Source organism: Lynx canadensis, chromosome B4, assembly GCF_007474595.2.
Source record: "Lynx canadensis isolate LIC74 chromosome B4, mLynCan4.pri.v2, whole genome shotgun sequence".
NCBI lineage: Eukaryota > Metazoa > Chordata > Mammalia > Carnivora > Felidae > Lynx > Lynx canadensis.
Genome location: NC_044309.1, coordinates 109,788,285 through 109,812,209, shown reverse-complemented (window position 1 = coordinate 109,812,209; position 23,925 = coordinate 109,788,285). Strand labels below are relative to the sequence as shown.

The 23,925-nt window shown below is 34.0% G+C and overlaps 1 protein-coding gene across 1 annotated transcript in view; it reads left to right on the top strand.

The window, feature by feature from the left end:
- The window catches only part of CEP290 (centrosomal protein 290), a 92,995-nt gene that overhangs the window by 49,636 nt on the left and 19,434 nt on the right, over nucleotides 1-23,925 (top strand). The window contains 16 exon segments of the mRNA XM_030323337.1: nucleotides 1,882-1,993; nucleotides 2,626-3,081; nucleotides 3,855-4,019; nucleotides 5,336-5,443; nucleotides 5,654-5,788; nucleotides 6,973-7,239; nucleotides 7,880-7,987; nucleotides 9,246-9,445; nucleotides 11,617-11,830; nucleotides 13,248-13,385; nucleotides 15,354-15,492; nucleotides 15,495-15,574; nucleotides 15,901-16,023; nucleotides 19,615-19,760; nucleotides 20,126-20,281; nucleotides 22,954-23,077. Coding sequence (XP_030179197.1) covers nucleotides 1,882-1,993; nucleotides 2,626-3,081; nucleotides 3,855-4,019; nucleotides 5,336-5,443; nucleotides 5,654-5,788; nucleotides 6,973-7,239; nucleotides 7,880-7,987; nucleotides 9,246-9,445; nucleotides 11,617-11,830; nucleotides 13,248-13,385; nucleotides 15,354-15,492; nucleotides 15,495-15,574; nucleotides 15,901-16,023; nucleotides 19,615-19,760; nucleotides 20,126-20,281; nucleotides 22,954-23,077 — 2,671 coding nt within the window.

The following is a 23,925-nucleotide window of genomic DNA, read 5'->3' as shown; positions in this document are numbered from 1 at the left end:
AACCAAGAAACAGACTCTTAACGATAGGGAACAAACTGATGGTTATCAGAGGAGAGGTGGGTAGGGGGATGGGTTAATTAGGTGATGGGGATTAAGGAACGAATTTGTCAGGAAGAGCCCTGGGTGATGTATGGAATTGTTGAATCACTATATTGTACACCTGAAACTAGTATAACACTGTATTTTAACTATACTGAAATAAAACAACATAACATAAATGTAAATAAAATAAATATATTAAGAAATTGCTATAGCCACCCCAAATTTAAGCAACCACTACCCTGATCAGTCAGCGTCATTAGGGAAGACCCTCCACCAGCAAAAAGATCATGGATAGCTGAAAGCTCAGATAGATGATGGTTAGCATTTTTTAGCAATAAGATAATTTTTAATAAAAAAAAAAATAAAGGGGTGCCTGGGTGGCTCATTCCAGTAAGCATCTGGCTCTTGGTTTCGGCTCAGGTCATGATCTCATGGTTCGTGAGTTCGAGCCCCGCATCCAGCTTGGTGCTGACCTCATGGAACCTGCTTGGGATTCTCTCTCTCTGCCCCTCACCCCTTCCCCCCATTTCTCTCTCACTCTCTGAAAATAAATAAACTTAAAAAAAATAATGAAATAAACTTGTTTTTTTCTCCTTTTTAAGGGAGCACTAGTATCTCTTCTACTTGTTTCATAAGATTGCTGTAAAATGAAAAATTCAGATTCTGATTCAGTTTACATTTTTTGAGTACTATATACTGTGCTAGGTATTAAACATATATTAACTCGTATAATTACACTTAATAACCTTAAAGTAACATTGTGATTTTTATTTTATATGTGGAAATAATTTTTTCACTTGGAACACAAAATATATCTAAGGAGTAAATATTGTGTGTGAGATAGATGCTATGTACTCAATCTCATGGGTGATTTTGTGTTACTTCAGTAGAAACGTAATAGGAGCCATAACATAAGTTGATCTGTCAACCACAAAATAATTTGTAAAAAGGGTTTTATGATTAGCGTATTGTAAAGTACTACCCATTTTTTTGGAGTATTGATAGTCCTTTGAGAATGTCCATCATTTTCAGCCCATTTCACTATGAAGGACTCCATTTTGTATTCTTCCTCTTACCTCATAGACCTCACCTTTTGAGATAATCTAATTTATAATTATGCATTTTATTATATTTTAATTTTTAAAACTTATGTAACTGGTAATGAGCACTTATAATCAATATAAGGGAACCTTATTTATATGTCACAGTGCACTAAAATTATTCTAGCCCAAAGTAAAATGAATTTTTGCTTTACCTGTGTGATCGTATAATAGTAGTCTTGGAGAAAATTTAATAATTTACCATCAAGCTTCTCCCATTTTTTGTAATTGTAGTAAGCATATAATCTTTCTTTTTTTCATTTCTGATAGTTTGTAAATTTAAAGCATATATTAATCCACCTAGGGAACCTAGGAATCTTAAATTTCTGTATCCTTAACTGTACAATTATGTCAAATAAACCTACCTTAAACCTTATTCTAGCTCTTTGAAACTAGGGTAATAAGTATCTTATGAAAAAAGTGTGGGAGACTAGTCTTATGGCCATATACATTTGGAAAATGCTGTATAGATAGATAATTTTTTACTTTGGAACTTTTCAACATTTCATACTATGTATTACGAATTTTCAACGGGGAGGGATGTTGGGAATGAAGTTTTTTTGACAGAACTCTCATGGAATTATTTCATTAAATGGTTTAGGAAATTTTGCTTTAGTATGTCACACCAAGAAGAGATGCTGGAAATTAGTGGCTTTTCCAAGAATCTAGAAATCTGAAATACTAGTATTTACTTAGAAAATGGACCTAATTGTTCCTGAAGTATTTTTTCATTTCCTAGACTGAGAGAGATTTCTGATATTGCCAAAAGACAAGTTGAAATTTTGAATGCACAACAACAGTCCAGGGAAAAAGAAGTAGAATCTGTCAGAATGCAACTGTTAGACTATCAGGTAAGTACAGTATTGGCTCTTGTAAGTGGATTTTTTTCTTTTTCCTAAATTCACATTAGATATTGGATAATTTTATGGTTTTAATCAGAGGCTGTATCAAATGGAAGCTCCTGTACTTGTTCATTGTAACCTGATTAGAAAACTCTTTAATTTGAAATATCTTTCATGATACAGAAAAACATTTACATACCTACAGGTACATTGTGCTGGTCGCTAATTAAAGTTAAGGTTTGAGGAGAAAGTCTTTCAGAACTGTATTTTCTCTTGTATTAATATGTAGCTTTTTACATATTCTCCCATTATAAATTTTTTAAGATTAAAAAAATTGTCAACATTAGTGTTGTCCCAGCATTGTTATTTACATATGGAAGTTTAAAAAAAAAAAAAACAACAAAACAGTAATATGCCAACTGTTATTTAGTTGGATACTAGATTTAGATTTTAAGTATGTTTGATTCTAGGGTTTTTTCTTTGACAAGTTTTTGGTAATCTGTATTAAAGCCAGGCTAGATTTTTATAGGATCTCATATAGCGTACTTTTTTAAATTTTATGTAGTAGGTCGTGGTTTTAAATCCATGAAAAGTGTCATTAGAAAAGCTTGAAACTTATAAATATATACTCTTTATATCAGGCACAGTCTGATGAAAAGGCACTAATTGCCAAGTTGCATCAACACGTCGTCTCTCTTCAAATCAGTGAGGCTACTGCGCTTGGCAAGTTGGAATCAGTTACATCTAAACTGCAGAAAATGGAGGCCTGTAATTTGCGCTTAGAGCAGAAACTTGATGAAAAGGAACAGGCTCTCTATTATGCCCGTCTGGAGGGGAGAAACAGAGCAAAACATCTGCGCCAAACAATTCAGTCTCTCCGACGACAGTTTAGTGGAGCTTTACCCTTAGCACAGCAAGAAAAATTCTCTAAAACGATGATTCAATTACAAAACGACAAACTTAAGATAATGCAAGAAATGAAAACTTCTCAACAAGAGCATAGAAATATGGAGAACAAAGCAATGGAAATGGAATTAAAGTTAAAGGGGCTGGAAGAGTTAATAAGCACTTTAAAGGATGCCAGGGGAGCCCAAAAGGTAAAACATTGGTTTTTGGTTCAGTATTTCCAAAAGAGTTACAAAGTAATTTTAAGTTTTTAATAAATAGCTATCTGAAAAATGTTTTGTATAAGACAAAAATTCCAATTACGTTATTCATTTAGGTTTTGTAAGTTAAGGCTTGGCTATTTGAATGTCTAATTGTAAAAATAAAATGAGACTCTTCTAAACTGTGATTTTGGTAGAAATGCTTAGATTGTATACTATCAAAGAACTTTAATCATTCTAGAAAAGTTTATATATATTAGCTAAATACTAATTTTAGTTATTCATAAACATTGTAGTGGTTATCAGTTGAATTCTACCCTTCATAATTATTATCTGTTTAAAATTATTTACAGGTAGTAGGCCCACATTTACTTTTTAATATAATTTTGTTTTTACCTTCATTTGGTATGCATTAAATGAAAAGTAATTACCTTGCTACTTAATTTTAATCTGTAGGTTAGAAGTATTTAGGATTTCCATTTGTGAAAGTAAAACCAATGTTTCAATTACATATATGAAAATAATAAATGAAAGTGTTAGTATTATCCATTCCCACATAATTTGAAGAATGTTTTATGTTAAGATGGCACATATTTTTATAAAAGTCTATGAAAATTCTAAATAAACTTTGCTGTGTGGCTGAACCAAGAATAATTTTTATCTCAAAGAATATGTATTAATTTCAATGAAAATTATTAGGATCAATGGAGAAATAATTATATGGACAGTGTTTACATTTGTACATGTAATTTATAAATGTTTAGGTAATCAGTTGGCATATGAAAATAGAAGAACTACGTCTTCAAGAGCTTAAACTAAATAGAGAATTAGTCAAGGATAAAGAAGAAATAAAATATTTGAATAATATAATTTCTGAATATGAGCATACAATCAGCAGTCTGGAGGAAGAAATTGTGCAGCAAAACAAGGTTTCATTTTATATTTATTTTGTGGTCTTGTTGCTAAGATACTAAACATAAGAATATTGTATGAGTGATTCCATTATTCTCTCTTTTTTTTTTAAGTTTATTTATTATGAGAGAGAATGTGTGCGGTATGCATATGTGCGAGCTGGGGAAGGGGAGAGAGAGAGAGAATCCCAAGCAGACTCCGGGCTATTAACCCAGAGCCTGATATGGGGCTCCATTTTGTGAACCTTGAGATCATGACCTGAGCCGAAACCAAGGGTCAGATGCTTAATCGACAGAACCACCCAGGCACCCGTGCATTATACTCTTAATTGATTGTAGCTCTCATTATTATTGTTATAACATATTCGTTGTCTTATTTTTGTTAATACTTATTTATTTATTTATTTTGAGAGAGCAAGTGCGCAAGCATGAGCGGGGGAGGGGCAGAGAGAGGGAGAGAGAGAATCCCAAGCAGACTCCAGGGGGCTGTCAGCACAGAGCCTGGCGCAGAGTTTGATCTCACATGAGGTCATGACCTGAATGGAAATCAAGAGTTGGACACTTAACCCACTTAGCCAGCCAGGTGCCCCTGTTTCTTGTTTTCTAAGGCATTCAAAAATTTGTGTTTATTTACTTATGTTGTAATAGTAGTTTTAAACTTAAAAGAAATAATATATAAATTTATTTGATAATTAATTTTTATTTTGACATTAGTTATGTGACTCTTCACAGTTACGAGTCTCTACTGGCTCTCATTGATGGAGTAGGAGAAGGCAACTTGGTGTAGAATAAAGCACATATACTTTAGAGGCAGACAAAATTCCCTAAGCTCATGCTTCCTTGCCTCAAAATTTGTTGTTCCCTCCACTTAAAGTGTTCTTAGCCCAGATGCTTGTATTGTTTATGCTTTCATTGCTTCTGGGTCTTAGCTCCAATGTCTTACCTCATCAGTGAGGCCTTCATTAGCCACCCAGTATACAACAGTAAATTCTACCATCAAGATTCCCTAACTAGGGATTATCTAAATTCATTTTTCTCCAGCACTCATCATCCTGTAACATATTACATGCGTATTTATTGCCTAGAATAGCGCTTAGCACATAGTTCATGTCATTAAATGTGATGGATGGATGCATGCATGGAGAGATTAAAATCCTGACGTCACATTTTCTATCTCTGTGATCTAAGGCAAGTTACTTAATCTCTCTGAGTTTGCATCCTTTTTCCATAAAATGAGAATACAGTGACCCCAAAGGGTTGTTGTAAGGATTAAATAAGAACATGTATGTAAACTTTTTTGTCATATGCTTGGTGAATGTCTGTGTGTTTGATAGTTTCATGAAGAAAGGCAGATGGCCTGGGATCAAAGAGAAGTTGAGCTAGAACGTCAACTAGACATTTTTGACCATCAGCAAAATGAAATACTAAAAGCAGCACAAAAGGTATGAATGATTAACTCTGTTTGCTACTCTATAGCATGGCCTATAGTGTTAACCCACAGAAGTGGTTTTAAAGTCCAATCAAATTTTATTGATATTGCCTTCTTTTATTTCAAATATAAGTGAGGTTTAACCATGTTTTGTCCTATAGTTGTAACAGTATTATTCTTAGTGATGTAACTGCTTTTTCTCAAAAATGCTATTTCTTAATAGTTTGAAGAGGCGACAGGATCATTGCCAGACCCTAGTTTGCCCCTTCCAAATCAACTTGAGATTGCTCTAAGAAAAATTAAGGAAAATGTTCGAATAATCCTAGAAACACGGGCAACTTGTAAATCACTAGAAGAGGTAATAAGAAGAATTTGCATTTTTATTAGTGTATTATTGGGTATGTTTCTAGAATTTTCTAAATATTTTTTAACAGGGCTGAAGCATAGAATCATGAATCTGTTGCTAATTCTAATCTTCTTTTCTACTCTAGTATAATGTTCTTAATAAAGAGTATTATTATAAGGAACACCAGATAGGGTTAATGTGAATCATTTCATCACTACTTTTCACTCACTGATGAGTAGTAGTAAACATGAAAGGAAACAAAAAGCATCTTGTCGTTTTATGAGCAATATATTACCTTTTCTCTATATGATCAAGAATTGTTTTCATACTTGTTTATTTTTATGTTTTATTTTGAAGTGCATGCTGTATGCTCTGAATCAGTTTCAGTTCATTCCTTTTATGGGTGGTTAAAAGGTTTGCAAGAGAGCTAGAAATTATTTCTTTAATCTGGGTCTTAAATTTGATTAATATGTGATCAAATCTCTTTATTACATCATACAGAAAATATAAACTGAAGATGATTTTCATTTTGGTTTGCATCTAAACATAGTAATGGTAAATACATTTAAAAATTTTGTAAATAGTAAAAAAAAATTGTAAATAGTACATTTTTAATCAATTGAAACTTAGTTTTTTTCAGTAATTGTAGGATTTGTCACTTATGCGAATTGCCACTGAGTTATTTGATTTAAAATATCTGCCTTAATCCTACAGAAGAGTAAACATTTTTCCTATTTTATTTTAATAAGCTACAGATTTTATAATGGTGATTCATTGACCTAGGCCACTAAAGTTCCAATTTTTTTATACTCAGCTGACTTTTATGGCTTACTTTTCTGGGGCTCTGATAGTTATTGGGCCAAACTAAAAGAAATGATTTATTACATTTCCTTTCTAAATCTACTACCGCCACACACATTTCTAGTTCTAAAATTACAAGAGCTAAATAAACAGTGAAGTTTATAACACATTATAATCTTATAAATAAATGTGCATGCAGACAAGTGTGCTGCCACATGGAAATATAAGAAATATAACCTTATTAATATCAGTATATCACTAATATAAGTATGATGTGAAAAATAAAGTGAAACTCCTTTTTTTTTGCTTATAATTAATCTGACCAAAATTCAGATGAAGCATTCTAAAGTGAAAATATATACTTTAATAATTTTATTATGATTTGGTCATTGCAGAAGCTAAAAGAAAAAGAATCTGCTTTATGGTTAGCAGAGCAAAATATTCTGTCAAGGGACAAAGTCATCACTGAACTAAGGCTTCGATTGCCTGCCACTGCAGAACGTGAAAAGCTTATAGCCGAACTAGGCAGAAAAGAGGTAGAACCAAAATCACATCACACACTGAAAATTGCTCAGCAGACCATTGCAAATATGCAGGCAAGGTTAAACCAAAAGGAAGAAGTGTTAAAGAAGTACCAACATCTTCTGGAAAAAGCAAGAGAGGTATGTTATTACATTATGCTTTGCTCTTTTCTTTATTATGTTTTTTAGTCAAATGCCAAATACTATTCTTCCCTGAAGTGGTAGTTTGTTTCTTGTTTTCAACTGATTCTATTTAGGAATTTTTACTTTCACATGATTGGATTAAAGCTCTGTCAGTAAGCCTGGCAGTTTGTAAATGTGTATTTTTCTCTTATGACTGACTGAACCAGGACTAGCTGTCATGGTGAAACCGTTACGATTTTGAAAAATATCAATGGAGTTTATAGGTAAAGATTGAGGCAATAAGTTAGAATGAAATCTATCACACTAGTTAGCAGTCAGTGGAAATCTGATTTGCTAGAATGTTGATAGGAAAATCTATAACATTTAAAAAATTTTCTAGAAACAAGTTAAAAGATGATGGATACATATTATTCTAATATTAAGAATAAATTATGATTTAAGGCTGGATTTGCCAATATGAATATGTACCAGGGGAATAAATACTGGTGTAAATATATTTATATGTACGCCATACAGGTAATCTTCCTTCCCTATCTCATAGGGATTTTGGAAGATTAAAGGTAATAAGATATTTAAGATCTTTAGAATGTGTATTTATTTAATAGTTTATGACACAATTTTGATTTGCTATAAACAGGAGCAAAGAGAAATTGTTAAGAAACATGAAGAAGACCTTCATATTCTTCATCGTAAATTAGAACTACAGGCTGATAGTTCACTCAATAAATTCAAACAAACAGCTTGGGTAAGATTCTGGGAACTTTGTTCTATCCTTTTTTTTTTTTTTTTCCTTTTTTTAAATTTTTACTTATTTTGCTGGAGGCGGAGGGGCAGAGAGGGAGAGAGAGAATCCCAAGTAGGCTTCACACTGTCAGCACAGAGCCTGATGTAGGGTTGATCCCACAAACCATGAGATCATGACTGGAGCTGAAATCAAGAGTCGGATGCTTAACAGACTGAGCCACCCAGGCACCCCTGTTCTATTCTTTGTTGATTTTTTCAACGTTTATTTATTTTTGGGACAGAGAGAGACAGAGCATGAACGGGGGAGGGGCAGAGAGAGAGGGAGACACAGAATCGGAAACAGGCTCCAGGCTCTGAGCCATCAGCCCAGAGCCCGATGCGGGGCCCGAACTCACGGACCGCGAGATCGTGACCTGGCTGAAGTCGGACGCCTAACCGACTGCGCCACCCAGGTGCCCCTTCTTTGTTGATTTTTGAGACCATATAATTGAAAATTTAGCTCTCATGATTTTTTTTTTTTTTTTTTTTTTTAGTAGAAGCCATCCTACCTGTGTTGGAATAATCACAGCTCTGATCATTTTTCCCCCTACATCCACATCTTTAGTAGCTCACCACTGCCTACAAAATCATGTTTATATTTATTAGCCATGTACTCAAAGCCTTGCATGATCTGACTTCAGTCTTTCTTTTCAAGTTCTGTTCACCATAAGTTTACCAATATCTAACTGCTTTTCATGTTCTGAATTCAATTAATACTTGCCTCCTTTGATCTTTGTCTTCTATATATGTGAACTGACCTAACTTTCATCTCCTAACATGGAAATCTTACTATTCTTTTTTTTTTTTTTTTAAGTTTACTTATTTTGAGAGAGAGAGAGAGAACAAGTATGAGTAGGGGAGGGGTGAAGTGGGAGAGACAGCAAATCCCAGGCAGGCTCTGCACTGTCAGTGTGTGTCTGATGCAGGGCTCAAACTCACACGTGTGAAGTTACGACCTGAGCTGAACATATCTTAGCTTTCTTAAGCCTTAGCTAATGAATTCAATCAACATTTATTGATCGTCCACTACATGTGGATGCTTTGCTCAATATTGGGACCACAAAGAATAAGATCTGTATTTCTTGTCTTCATAGGCTAGTAAATCATTAAATTTAAATTAGAAATCATATTTTGATCATTTGAGGAACCAAATTAAAATTATGGAATAGGTATGGCATTGGGTTGTACATGCTCATGGCTAATTTATTCATATTTCCTAGGATTTAATAAAACAGTCCCCTACTCCAGTTCCTACCAACAAGCATTTTATTCGTCTGGCTGAGATGGAACAGACAGTAGCAGAACAAGATGATTCTCTCTCCTCACTTTTAGCCAAACTAAAAGAAGTATCTCAAGATTTAGAGAGACAAAAAGAAATCACTGAATTAAAAATCAAAGAATTTGAAAATACCAAATTGCGGTAAGTTTTAGGAATGTATTATAAAAACAGGCAAATGGTAATAATGATAGAATGAGGATAAATGTAAGCATTTGCTGTGTCATGCATGGTCTAAAACCTTTATGTGTATTATCTCATTATCTCATTTTATCCTCAGGACTATTATGACATAGATTATTCTCTCCATTTTTCATATAGGGAACAAGGCCACAGGAATGCTCAGTAACATGCCTTAGGAGGAGACAGAAAAGCCACGATTTGAATCTAGTTAATCTGGCCCAAGAGCCAACTCATGATTCTTGTTCTATACTCTCATTTTTAACTTCTTTAATTAAAGCATCCATTTAATCATCTGTAAAATAGAAATGACCTTGTCTCCTTCTATATGAAGGCCAAATGATACTGTGTGTGAAAGTAATTTGAAAATTGTAAAGTAACATATAAATATGAAACTTTTGTTTACACACCTGTAACAGTTTCTAGCACATAACAGAGGTTCAATATTTGTTGAATGAAAAATTATTTTTTTTAATTAATCATAGTGACAGCATTCACTTGCTCTATTAGAGATTTTAAACGTTGTTCAACCAGTTTATCAGAATATAGATTTTAGATCTAAAATAAGTTTATAGTGTATTTTGTAATCATTGTAGAATGTTAGGAATGAGAGAGTGTCTGCATTGTGCGAATGGCAGCCTAGGTCCTTGGATTGCGCGTGAGAAGATTTACATGGGGATCAGTGCTCAGAATAAAAACATCCAGAAGGAAAGTAGCAAGCATAAAGCAGTTTATTAAAGCAAAAGTACACTCCAAGGTGGGAAAGGAGAGTGGGTAGGTTCCCTGAGGTGGAATAAGCCCCTAGGTTGTTTTGGAATTAGATAGTATTGGGTTTCTCTGGGCTGGGAGAAGCCCCATCATTTGGGAAACTCCTCCCACAGTTTGGGAGGGGGAGTCTGACCCTGTAACGTTTGCACCAGAACCTTCATGTGGCAGGTGGGTCGAGGAGGAGTAGAGGCAGGTAGGGGTATCTATGCATGATAGTGAGTCTAAGGGTTACCCTGGGGCAGAGGTGGAAGAGGAGAGTGCATGTTCTCTGCACCTGTGGCTCTTGATCTATCAGGCCCAGGGTCTTGAAGCCACAAAGCCCACATGTTGAACTCTGGCTTATAATGTGTGCTTTTTTTTTTTTTTTTTCTTTTAATTGTGGTCCTTGCCTCCACTTCAGGCCTCTGTCATTCCCTTTCAAGGACTTGGGACTCTGCCTCAGGGTGTTCCTTCCACTGCTCTTGTCTAGCCTCTACCTAACAGCTGTCTCTGTGGACCTCAATTTCTCATCTGAAAAAATGAGAAAGTTGAACTACTTGACTTTATAATTCCATTCCAGCTCTGAAAGTCTTACAATTTTATATTCTTAACCTACTTATCCAAGATGTCTCTGACAATATTAACACTACTTTTGCTTTATTAAGAAGCTACCACTTTTAAGAAATTACTCTCTGAAAGAAAAAGAGAACCAGCAATAGTATTTGGTATCTTTTCAATCTCATTTCCCCCATTGTATTAAATTTTCTACATGAGATGTTATTTTTGGTAAGTTTCTGTCATGTTTTGGAGTATAAAATTGCTTGTGCTTTTGAATCTAATTCCTGAGTGTAGAAAATAATCATCTTTTGAAATACCTTGTATATATATAAATTTTTGCCACATGAAATCCTTGAGTGGTTGTTTTGTACCTTACCATTGTCATTTTAGACTAAAACTATACTTTTATTCTGTGTGCACATGGATATGTGTATTTTAATGTGTCTTAAGAAATTATAGACCTGTGTGTTTACTTTAGTAAGACCTCATATTTTCATAATTTGATGATTATTTGTAGTAACTTCAGTTTTTGTTACATCTTGCAGGAGACATAGTATTTAAAGTGCTATTTTGTTCCTTATATTGTCTAGAGGTACAAAATTACTTGATGCAGTTGTTGCCAAAAATAGTAAATAACTACAAGGAAAAGTCTATTTTATGTTAAGTTTAAGGGTTAAGTGGAACAAAGAATTGTTCTTGTTTTGATTTGAATTAAGACTTAGGTTGTAGGGATACTTAGGACCCAATATTTGCTCTTTACAAAATTCCTATCAATCAAAGTGTTAATTGCAGCAACCTCTCCATTAAATACGTATGTTTGCTTATATTAGGCTCCAAGAAAACCATGCATATGAAGTGAAAAAAGTGAAAGCAGAAGTAGAGGATTTAAGGTGTCTTCTGGCCCAGTCACAAAAGGAGTCACAGAGTTTAAAATCTGAACTTCAGGCTCAAAAAGAAGCAAATTCAAGAGCTCCAACAACTACAATGAGAAATCTAGTAGAACGGCTAAAGAGCCAGTTAGCCTTGAAAGAGAAACAACAAAAAGTAAGTAACAACAGAGTATTGTCAATATTTAGGAAATATATGTGGTAATAGATTGCTTTTAGAGAAGACTTGTAAAAGATTATATATATAAATCTGTTGTACTAAAAAATATGAGCTTTGTCTTATGCTGTTAAGTAGGATATTCACCTTTTGGTGGGGTTTTAAAGTACAGATATAGCCCAGTTTCTTTTTATGTTGTCATCAGTTTGATTTGTGGGTTATCTGTAGGAAATAAGGGGAAATCTTAATCCCATTATTTTCTCTCCTTTTCTAACTGGGATTTTATGCTACTGAGGCTATTTTGAATAATATTTTGAATGATTGAACAATTTTGGGGAGTATGAGGGAGATAATGACAGTGAGGAGGAAAGTTTAAAGAAGGAAGTCACAGAAATAGATTTTTGAGAAGCAGTTGGTCAGCGGATTGTCTGAGGTATTTTTAAAATTTATCTCAAGTTTGAGATACTCAATTGTTTTAGAAGGTGCCACTGTATTTCTGTGCTAGCTTGTGAAATTTATTGGCAAATTTCAAGTCTCTTCTAATCCTATCATTTTACTTGTCTATATAAATTCCGTTAATTTCACTTGTACTAAGTAATTCAGATAAATATCTAAACTTGGATATTGAAGGGGGCACCTGGGTGGCTCAGTCAGTTAAACATCCAACTTCAGCTCAGGTCATGATCTCATGGTTCGTGGGTTCAGGCCCCATGTTGGGCTTTGTGCTAATAGCTCAGAGCCTGGAGCTTGCTTCAGAATTCTGTGTCTCCCTCTCTTTCTGCCTTTCCCCAACTCCTGCTCTGTCTCTCGCTCTCAAAAATAAACAAACACTAAAAAATAAATAAATAAACAACCAAACTTGGATATTGAAAACAAAACATACGGCTTTTATAGCACAAATGGCTTGATTTAATATTGGTTCTCAAAATTAGTGTCAAGATTTTGAACTCACATGCAGTTTGAAAAGAATTGAGTGCAATTATTATAGAAATTTCATTTGAAAAAGTTGGACTCTTGGGGCGCCTGGGTGGCGCAGTCGGTTAAGCATCCGACTTCAGCCAGGTCACGATCTCGCGGTCCGTGAGTTCGAGCCCCGCGTCGGGCTCTGGGCTGATGGCTCGGAGCCTGGAGCCTGTTTCCGATTCTGTGTCTCCCTCTCTCTCTGCCCCTCCCCCGTTCATGCTCTGTCTCTCTCTGTCCCAAAAATAAATAAACGTTGAAAAAAAAAAATTAAAAAAAAAAATAAATAAAAATTAAAAAAAAAAAAGAAAAAGTTGGACTCTTTGTGAATTATGTTTGCGTAAAGACATGGCATTTTAGGAAAATAGTTAAAAGTGATGCATGTTAATTTTTTTGTATTATGCGTTGTTCATATAAAATATTAATTCTAAAAAAGTGTATATGTTATAATATTCAGGCACTTAGTCGAGCGCTTTTGGAACTCCGGACAGAAATGACAGCAGCAGCTGAAGAACGTATTATTTCTGCAACTTCTCAGAAAGAGGCAAACCTCAATGTTCAACAAATGGTTGATCGACATACTAAAGAGCTAAAGGTGAATGTCAACACATTCATTAATATAACAAAATTCCTTATAATTACTATTAGAAGAGGATCCACTTTGATATATAGCAATTTTGATAATGAATAGAGAATTTATTCTAATGAATTACTGATAGATAAACACACATTTTTGAGTAATGAGAATCTTCATTGTTCTCACACTGATGGTCATCTTGGAAATTAGCAAAAATAGACCATTATTAGCTACTTCTTCCTAATAGAATTGACGAAGATTTTACTTAGAATTCTTGTTTCTGTGTTGATGAGATATGTATGTAGATTTCCTTGTTTTATTTCTTTTGCTTCATCAAATTTTTCTAATTTTTACTAGTTCATAATATGAGTTAATTAGCTTTCCTTTTTTTCTCCCTGAAATAGTTTATGGAGATTATATAGTCCTTGACATTTAATCCATAGAGCTGTGTAACTCTGAAGGCTTTTTTGAAGTTAAATATGTATTTTTTTGGCTATGTATTTTATTGTTTTCAAACACGATAGAGCATTAGATTTGGTGATTTAAGATTATTTTTACAAAACACATGTATTTCATAATGGTTTTTAAATTTCTTTACATAAAGTTTCATAGAGTATATTCTGCATAACGTGAAAAATATAAAAATTGTGTTTTGTTTGTAATTTTGATTTACTCTCGACTTACTTGTGTGTGCTCTTCACCACCATTAAATTGTGTAGGGACTAGATTTTACTTAGGTGTTTTTGTTTTGTTTTGTTTTTAAGTTTATTTCTTTAGTAATCTCTCTACCTATCATGGGGCTCAAACTCACAACCCTGAGGGGCACCTGGGTGGCTCAGTCAGTTAAGTGTCTGACTTCGGCTCAGGTCACGATCTCACAGTTCATGAGTTCAGGCCCCAGGTCAGGCTTGGTGCAACATCTCAGAGCCTGGAGCCTACTTCAGATTCTGTGTCTCCCTCCCTCTCTGCCCTCCCCTGCTTGCATTCGCTCTCTCTCTCAAAAATAAGTAAACAGTAAAAATTTTTTAAAAAAACCTCAGGACCAAGATCACCATCAAGAGTCACATGCTCTTCTGACTGAGCCAGCCAGGCGTCCTTCTGTAGCTTTTTTGAATCTCTCATTGTACCTATCAAGATTATCAGTATAGTTGACAGTAAAACCCATTAAGTAAATAAATATATAAACAGGAATACCTCTTTGTGATTTCTTCCTCAATACCTCTTTGCCTGAAATGTCATCTTCTCTGAATCTTTAACAGTCTTAAAGTCCTTTTTCTTGAAGCCTTTTCTGACTTCTCCTGGACAGTGTATGTTTCTTCTAGCTGTATTATAATAGTGCTAAATTTCTTGTTAGTATTATTGGTAATAATTTTGACCTGTAGTAGTTTATCCAACAAAACCTACTAAGTACCAGTATTTTTATCGCTGTTACTGTATGGGACAGCTGGGAACTCCTGTATAGTGGGTGGCTTCAACATACTGTCAAGCACTGCAAGTTACCCTTTCATGTCCTGTCTTTACAAAGTGGGTTAGTACTACAAGTTAGAGTTTTGTTTTATACTGGCATTTTAAATGCCATGTACATTCATATGTCCTTGTTCCTTTAAATCAGTTCCACTGTAATAAAACCTTTGCTTATTTGATAAAATTTTGTTTCTGGGTGTTTGCTGAAGCTGAATTGCCTTAGACTGTTTCTTCATATTTTGTTTTTCTCAAAAGAGACTTGGTTCATTTGAAACGAAGACAGAAAAATATATGTAGTTAGTGGGGCTTTTTTCCCTGCGACCTTAAAAATTCAGATTGAAACTTTACTTTTAGTAAGTTTTAATTTTATAAGCATTAACTAAACCTTTTTTAATAAGTATTATTAAAAATAATTTGTTTCAATAAAATTTAGATCCACTTTCTTTTTAATAAGTAATAGATGTATTATATTTTATTGTTGGTACTTGATGAAGATTCATGAATTAAGCCTCTTTGTTTTAGTCACAAATTGAAGACTTAAGTGAAAATCTTTTAAAATTGAAAGAAGCTCTTAAAACAAGTAAAAACAGAGAAAACTCATTAACTGATAATTTGAATGACTTAACCAATGAACTGCAAAAAAAACAAAAAGCTTATAATAAATGCTTAGAGAGAAAGATGGAATTGATCAAGAGAATGATGAACTGAAAAGGCAAATTAAAAGACTGACCAGTGGATTACAGGTAATTTTATGTTTAATTGTGATAATGTCTTTTATTTAAAATATGTAGGTAGTAGTTTATTCTCACTTTTTAATTTCACCTATTTGCTGAAAGAACTTTCAGATCACTTTGATTAATGTGGCTAATTCCTTCAGTGACCTCTGTTGTATTTGTTGTTTTAGAGTAGCCTATCTTTAAAATGCAGAAGCATCCATAGTGCGTCAGTAGTGCATTTAGAAAATGTGGTTAGTGATAGCCTCAAAAGTTTCTATAATTGGACTATTTATTGTGTATTTTGTTTGATACTTTTTTACTTCTAAAATGTAAAAATACATCTTATATTTTAGGGAAAATCTCTGTTAGATAATAAACAAAGTTTAATTGAAGAACTCCAAAAGAAAATTAAAAAGCTAGAAAGCCAACTGGAAAGAAAGGTGGATGAGGCAGAAATAAAGCCTATGAAAGAAAAGGTATGTGAAGAAACATACTGATTAATATGTTTAACGTAATGATAGCCTAACTTAAATTATATAATTGATGAATAGGTAATATACGCTAGAGGCTCCTGGGCTGCTCATTTGGTTGAGAGTCTAACTCTTGATTTTGGCTCAGGTCATGATCCCAGGGTCGTGGGATTGAGCCCTAATTCGGCTCCATGCGCATGGAGCCTGCTTCAGATTCTGTCTCTCCCTCCCTCTGCCTGCCCCTCCCCCCGGCTTGTGCGTGCGCTCTCTCTCTCTCTCTCTCTCTCTCTCTCAAAAAAATACTGTATTAATTTGAGGACCTAACACGTAATATAAATAATATAGAGAAGTCTAAGATGAGTTTCTGTCTTTTAGAAATTTAGTGACCCTAGATCATGACCTGAACCAAAATCAAGATTCAGACACTAACCAACTGAGCCACGCTGGTGCCCCTATAATGTAATTCCTGCTCAGAAGTGACTACAACATCATTATGTCCTCTTCCTGACAAAGTACCTCTAAAATCCCCTCACACCTTACATATCCAGCTTTTCCCCAATATAGTTGTTTATGCAGGTAGGTGCTTTTGACCTTTGGGAAAGAAAGTTCGGCGTTTTTAGTCTACTACCTTGACCCAAATGTGTCCTTTTTATCATCCAGTAGAATGGACTGTTAGTTCAGGGTAAACAAAGTGATGTGGAATTCAGTATTGGTAGTAATCAATAACGAAACCACTCATAAATTGATTCTGTAATGTGAGAAAAGTTGCTTAAAATTTTCTAACAGGTTAACTAGTCAACTATTTTATAATAAATATTACTGATAGAAATTATCAATCCTCCAAATCCCTTCAATTGGCTAAAGTGCATATAATTAAATTTGTTACAAATAATAAAATGAAGACTTAGTAGCACTGAAAATATCAATAGAGACCTGAGAAATATTGGTGTTAGTAGTAATGTTTGCCCCTGCAAAAAATCACAACAGAGAAGCTAAGGTTAGGAAAAATTTTTATTGTAAAATTTGTGCAGAAAATATTCAATATCTGTAAAATAATTTCAATAACATGGACATAAAAAGAAAATTAAGGAATTTTAATGCCACTGAATAGAAAATAGTAATGGGATTAAAATGTCTTAATAGAGTATATTCCCAAAATTTTTGTGCTATGAAAATTCACCAGTGTTAGTATAATTTTATTAAAATATTTTCATTTATATACATTGAACCACAATACTTGCTGTCTGAAGCTTTTCTGGTAAAAATTGCAAGATAAAAATGTCCTTATTCTTACAGTTTGCTTTCTTTGCTGCCTCCCCACTTGGACGAAGGTCTAATCCTCAGATACCAGTTCCTAACCTGATTCCTGTCAGAAAGCCTTGTGACTTTGCCTAGACTCCTAATCTCTGTTTCAGTTTATTTCTCCTTAAAATAGAAATGATACTATTTGCATTGCCAATTTCCCAAGATTATTTTGGCAGTCAAATGAGACAATATGTGCAAGTCTTTTGTAAGCCATCAAGTCCATACCACTGTATGATATTACTAGTTAGAAAAAGAGGACAACACATAGAGCAACACTAATATTAAATTTTCTATCCAGGAATCTAGCAAGAGTATTATTTCAAATTCCACAGTATTGGGCGTTTCTAATTTATGGATGTTTTAATACTCAATGATTTCATGCTGAAATTTCTGTACATTTTTCTCTGTCAACGCACCCCCATGCCTTACATTCCTGTGTTTTTTATGCTGTTACACTTTTCTCCATAGCATTTATTATTATCTGACATACTAGAGATTTACCAGTTTATCTATGTGTTTATCTTTTGGACTATAAGCTTTAATGGCAGGAATTCTACCTGTTTATTGTTGTATAACCACCACCTACAACAGTCCCTAGTCCCTAGCATGTATTAGATGCTCAGTATTTGTTAAATGAATGAAAAATTTTAAATGCAGTCACATTATTCTGAAATCCATCCTACGTGGCTCTTGGTACACAAACCATGAAAAAAGAACTTCTCCCTGCATCTTCTCTTCTCCCCCAGTCAAGAACAGATCTATGGTGATGTTTGCCTTTGTTATTTTTTTCTTGTGGTTCATTTTTAAATAATTCCAGCCTTGTTTCCCTCAGTCTTACTTCAGAGGCTGGTATCAGAGGGTAAATGCCCAATTCCATGCTGCAGAATTATTTATTTATATACCATTATGCCCAAGCTAATATTTACATTCCTGGAAGTACACAAATTTCTTGTATATATTTCAGAAAAAAAGTTATAATTATTAAACATTTACCAAAGTTTTTATGTTTTTTTAAAGGATAGTTGCTAACTGAATTAATAAATAAGGTAAAAAATTGGCCAGTATCAAAGAAGATAGTTTTGATAGGGCAACGTATCTTAGATGGCATTTGACTTTAAACTATGGCTTTTAACTCTTAACTCAGCCCTGACATTGCCTTTTGTAATAAACAGTGTTTTATAATATCCACATGAAATTTATGGTTAATACAAATTACCTACATGTGTAATTTCAAAAATATCATTATAGGGGCTCCTGGGTGGCTCAGTCGGGTAAGCGTCTGACTTCGGCTCAGGTCATAATCTCACGGTTCGTGAGTTCGAGCCCGGTGTCGGGCTCTGTGCTGACAGCTCGGAGCTTGGAGCTGCTTCAGAGTCTGTGTACCCCTCTCTCTCTGCCCCACCCCTGCTTGTGCTCTGTCTCTCTCTGTCTTTCAAAAATGAATAAACACACAAAAGAATTTTTTAAATATTATTATAAATGCCCTAATTGAATATAAAGGAGAAACAAAATAATTCACAAAAATAATATGTTTGTACATCTGTCATGTTTCAACATGAAGATGCTCTGGCATACTACACTAGAAAACATAATGAAATAGACTTATAGCATTAAGGTGAATTCAGAGCTACAAGTGCAGACTGATGGAAATGTATTCAGTGGCATTACTAATGCCATTAACTATTTCTCTTCCGTGCTCAGCACTTACCAGCAGCTAACATACTACAAAATATTTTTTTTCTTGCTTTTTTTCTGTATTTTGCTCCCCTTCCCTGATCTACCCAACCAACATAAATTAGACTATAATGCTTTTTCTCTGATTTTTCTCTGATCAGAGAGTGCTTCTACACTTAATGCCGAGAGTGGTATGGCAGATGATTAGCAGTATATAGCCATCTGTTGGATAAGATTTGAAGAGGCTGTGATGCTAGGAGATTGCTATTTTGGTCAAAAATGGGTTGGTCATTTGTACGTACATATTTTTGTTAGAAGCTTACGTTGGTCATGATCATCTTTATTAGAATCTTTACTTAAAGACTTTTAAGTCTGTTGACATTAGTCCAAACTGTTCCCTAGAATTTTACCCGTCAATAATAGAATACAGAACCTTTAAACTGAAGGGCATTTTTGTTAGTAGCTTGGCATCTCTAAAGATTCTAGACATTATATAGCAAAATGAATGTATTCACATATTCCCTAGGAAGTATTGGTTTACCATTGTTCCAGTAAATTGTAATTAATAAATCTTGAAATTAAAATATTGGTAATTTTCTCCCTCGTTATTGTTTACAGAGTACCAAAGAAGAATTAATTAGGTGGGAAGAAGGTAAAAAATGGCAAACCAAAATAGAAGGAATTAGAAACAAGTTAAAAGAGAAAGAGGGGGAAGTGTATATTCTAACAAAGCAGTTGAATACTTTGAAGGATCTTTTTGCCAAGTGAGTTTAAATTTAACCCTAGTTAATTATTTGTGAAGTCTTTAATTGATCTGGAAGTTACATAGTTTTATTGTATTTGATAGTACATATTTGATGTTATATTTGAGAAATTTCATAGTTTTAATTATGATTTATTATCTGTGATTCACTTTATTTTCTTTAAAATGTGTTTAAAATTATTTTAACAATTTGTAAATGAAGTTTCCTACAATTTTGAAATGTTAGCTCATAGCAAATACAGCAAGATCTAGCTTTTGGGTTTTTTTTTATGATGTTGTTTAATTAGTAGTAAGCTTCAGTTTAATGAATTGAACAAGTAAAACAGTGAATTTTATATTTTCATGATGCTATATTGAATCCCACAGGGCTGACAAAGAGAAACTTACTTTGCAGAGGAAACTAAAAACAACTGGCATTACTGTTGATCAGGTTATGGGAGTGCGAGCTTTGGAGTCAGAAAAAGAGTTGGAAGAATTGAAAAAGAGAAATCTTGACTTAGAAAATGACATATCATATATGAGGTAAGCTGTTATGTGAAAATGTGGGACCTATTACAATGAAGAAATACTGGCTGACCCATAAAAACTGATGTAATGAATGTGTATTATTTTATTTAGGCTTGGGTTCTGTTCTCTTTTCCCGTGGGAATTAAGATAGGTTCTTTGTATGCCACATAATTTGGATTGTATTCTTGAACTTCTGAATATGGAAAATGTAGTATTTTTGTTTTCACAGGCAGGCAGTCTTGGATAGGTTCAGGCCCCGAGTTCCCACCTGCTTTCTATGGGCTGTGGTTCTAATACCAGTTTTGTTTTCAAAGCCTTTATCGTCTCTTTGGATCCGTCCTGCCTGTGCACCTCCCTGTTGGAAGTCTGGTATACGGGCTGCCTTCCATCCATTAGTTCAGTTCTGTGAGTCTTTGCTACTGTAAGATCAGATTCATGCACACACAGCTCAACGTTGAGGCCAGAAGTTCATGAACGACATTATAGGATCCCTTCCTTGAGTTCCTCCCTTTCTGCCATGTCCCTGACATTCTCTGTTTCCCCAGGGCTCCCCCTTTTTGTATTTCAGATGAAATCTGGGGCTCTGGTTACCCTGTTCTACTGTTTACTTTAGCAATTTTGTGTATGTCTGGAGCCAAGCAATTGGAGGGCAGAAAGGGGAATGGGGAGGGAGGGGGCTACTTCCCGTCTACCCCTTTAGTAATCACAACTCTACCAATTTTCTAAATATTTGACTCCTGTGGGTTCCCATGCAGCCTATGCCACCAGTAGCATGGGATTGCTTGAGGGTTGGAGTATGAGAGAGAACGGAGAGAACAAAAAATGTTGGGGGGGTGGGATTTTTTCTGGAGAGTATCATAAGTGCCCTCTCTCCTTGCTGGAGCTAGAACTCTAAGGCTTCCCTGGAGCTTTCTCCCTCAGTGCTAACACTCACCTCCTAGAGCTTTCTCCCTCAGTGCTAACACTCACCTTCAGGTTTCAAGCAGTGTTGTGTTCAGCCCAAGACACACTAGAAGCAATGGAAAGGTAAATTGCTGCCGTTTGCTGTGCCTTCAGATTCTGGTATAGTGTCCCACTCTGTAAATATTTACTTTTCAGAGTTCTCAAATAGCTGTTCCATGCATTTGGGAGAGACAAGATTGGGTGTGTTTACTCCACTCTATCTAGAACCAGACCCCCTCCCTGCCCCCAGTGTCATTTCTTTAGCAAAGCTTTGAAATTGGTTTCATCATCTCTTCCAAGCTATGTCTTCTGATAAAATCATGTCTTAACACCCAAAACTGTATTTTCTGCTTAACTCATTTCTTCTTAGATGAACTTAGATTAGTTTTACAAAATTGTTTACTTCTCCTTCTAAGTACTTACAAGCAGCCCAGAATCATATTAATGATTATTTTCTAAGTGTGGTACCTGCCTGTTATATTTGGACATGGGGATACTTACTGTTCTTAATTTTTTTTTAATATGAAATTTGTCACATTGGTTTCCATGTTCTTAAATTTATCATGTTTTTCCTCTCCATTGATCTTCAAAAATTACCATTAGTGTTTCTTTATTAATGCCTGTGATCATGTCTGTATTAATGTACTTTGAACTTCTTTAAAGAAGTACCCATGAGTTTTCTAGCCTACATTCGATTCCCTTTTTTTTCTAAGTCATTGTTTCTTAAATCCGTCAGAATTTTCCTTGATGGAGAAGAAAAAAGTGATTAAGAATTCTTTCTTGCAACATCTATTTTGTAGTTACTGTCTGATCCCAGTAGTGGCTCCTTCTCTTCTTTGTTTTTCTTGATCTAAACATGTGTTCAAAACAATGTTAAACCCTTTTTTTCTCCTTTGCAGTTTTCATAGGATCAAATATTTTCGTTTTGAAACCTAATACTTTAAGAGGTTAAATTTGTTTTTTCAAATAACGTGAACCTGTATGGGCTGAAATAATTGGAGAAGATTTGATAGAAGAGATTGAACTGGCCTTCTGTCTCAGTTCAACTGTGAATTTCTAAATTTTATGAATCAAATCTAGATATTAAAGGGAGGAAGGACATTCCAAGAAAGCAGAACCCTAGCAGAGACATGGTGGCAGGGGTGAAACTTTCATGTTGGGTAAGGGCAGATTTTTTTGCCTTACTAAAGGTGGACTCCTGGACAATTAGGTTGAATAGGTATTGTGGGGCCAGATTATGAAGGGCCTTAGGCGACACATGTGAGACTTGGAGTAATAGATTGTTATCTGGCACCACTAAGAGCCTTTTTTATATTGTTGAGCTTTTTGAGAAGTATGTCATGAAATTATTATATAGTGTTTTAAAAACAGTATTTTGATTCATCTTACACATATAAATAGATGCATGTTCTTTAAAGATGTTAATGTATTTCTATAAATCTAAATACACTTTTTAACTCATAATTCAAAAGAGCCCTACAGTGAATCCTCTGTAATATATATATAATTAGACTATATAATTAGACTATATATATATAATATATATATGTAATATATATATAATTAGGCTATTTATAATCTAAATAGTCATGTCCTAATTTCTATAAAATTTACAAGTTTTATAGAAATTAAAATAATACAATGTTAACAAATACATTATATATTTTCTTTTCTGTATTTTAATACAATAAAGCTGTGGAAAGTTGGCGTTTGAATAGTAAAGAGTCTCTTGTTTTTTATCATAGGACCCATCAGGCTCTTCCTCGAGATTCTGTCATAGAAGATTTACATTTACAAAATAGATACCTCCAAGAAAAACTACATGTTTTAGAAAAACAGTTTTCAAAGGATGCATATTCTAGACCTTCAGTAAGTGTACATCTTTTTATTTTTCTGTTTTTAATAAAAGTGATATAAACTTTTACCTTTATCTGGCCCAAAACCTTAAGCTTCTTCTTATTAATATTAATGTACTAAATCCAACTTTTATTTTGCCAGGTACTGATGTATATTAACTTCTTTAATCCTTCTTACATAAGTAGACCTAAGATTCTTAGACTTTGCATAAAACTGTATTCCAGAGATTTTAAAGAAGTTATTATTTTGAATTTTGCTGTGGCAAGAACATACAATTAAGTAAATTAGAAAAATACAGCATTGTTTCCATTCAAACGTGTGATATATTTCTAGTTTTCCTTTATAAAAAAACATTAATGTAGAATTGTTTGTTGTATATTACCTTAAAGCAATAGTGTGTATATTTTTGTTATTTTTTCTTCTTTTCATGTTTCTTCTCTTTCTTCTGCTTCAAGCAGAATCTGTTATGTGACACAACTACGCTTTCTACCCTTGCTACCAGTGTTAATAAATATAGGCATAATATTTATCACAAAAAGAGCACTTTCCACAAGAACAAAAAAAACCCCATAATGGTGTTCAGAATTAAAAATGGGAAGGGAATAGATGCCAGTAACAACTTACATCATCAGGTACCTAAAAGTATTCTACGGCATTACAGTAATGAAGAAAGACACACAACAGAAGATATTGTAGATTCTGCGGAGTTAAATAAATCTGAGGCAAGACCAAAAAATAAATCAAGTCCGTTTAGGTCAACTAATGGTACCATGGCAGATGTTAAGTCCAATTTTGAAAATGAACCAGATCCTGAAATTGAGAAAATTAATCAAGACTATCATGAAAATAATAAACAGGAA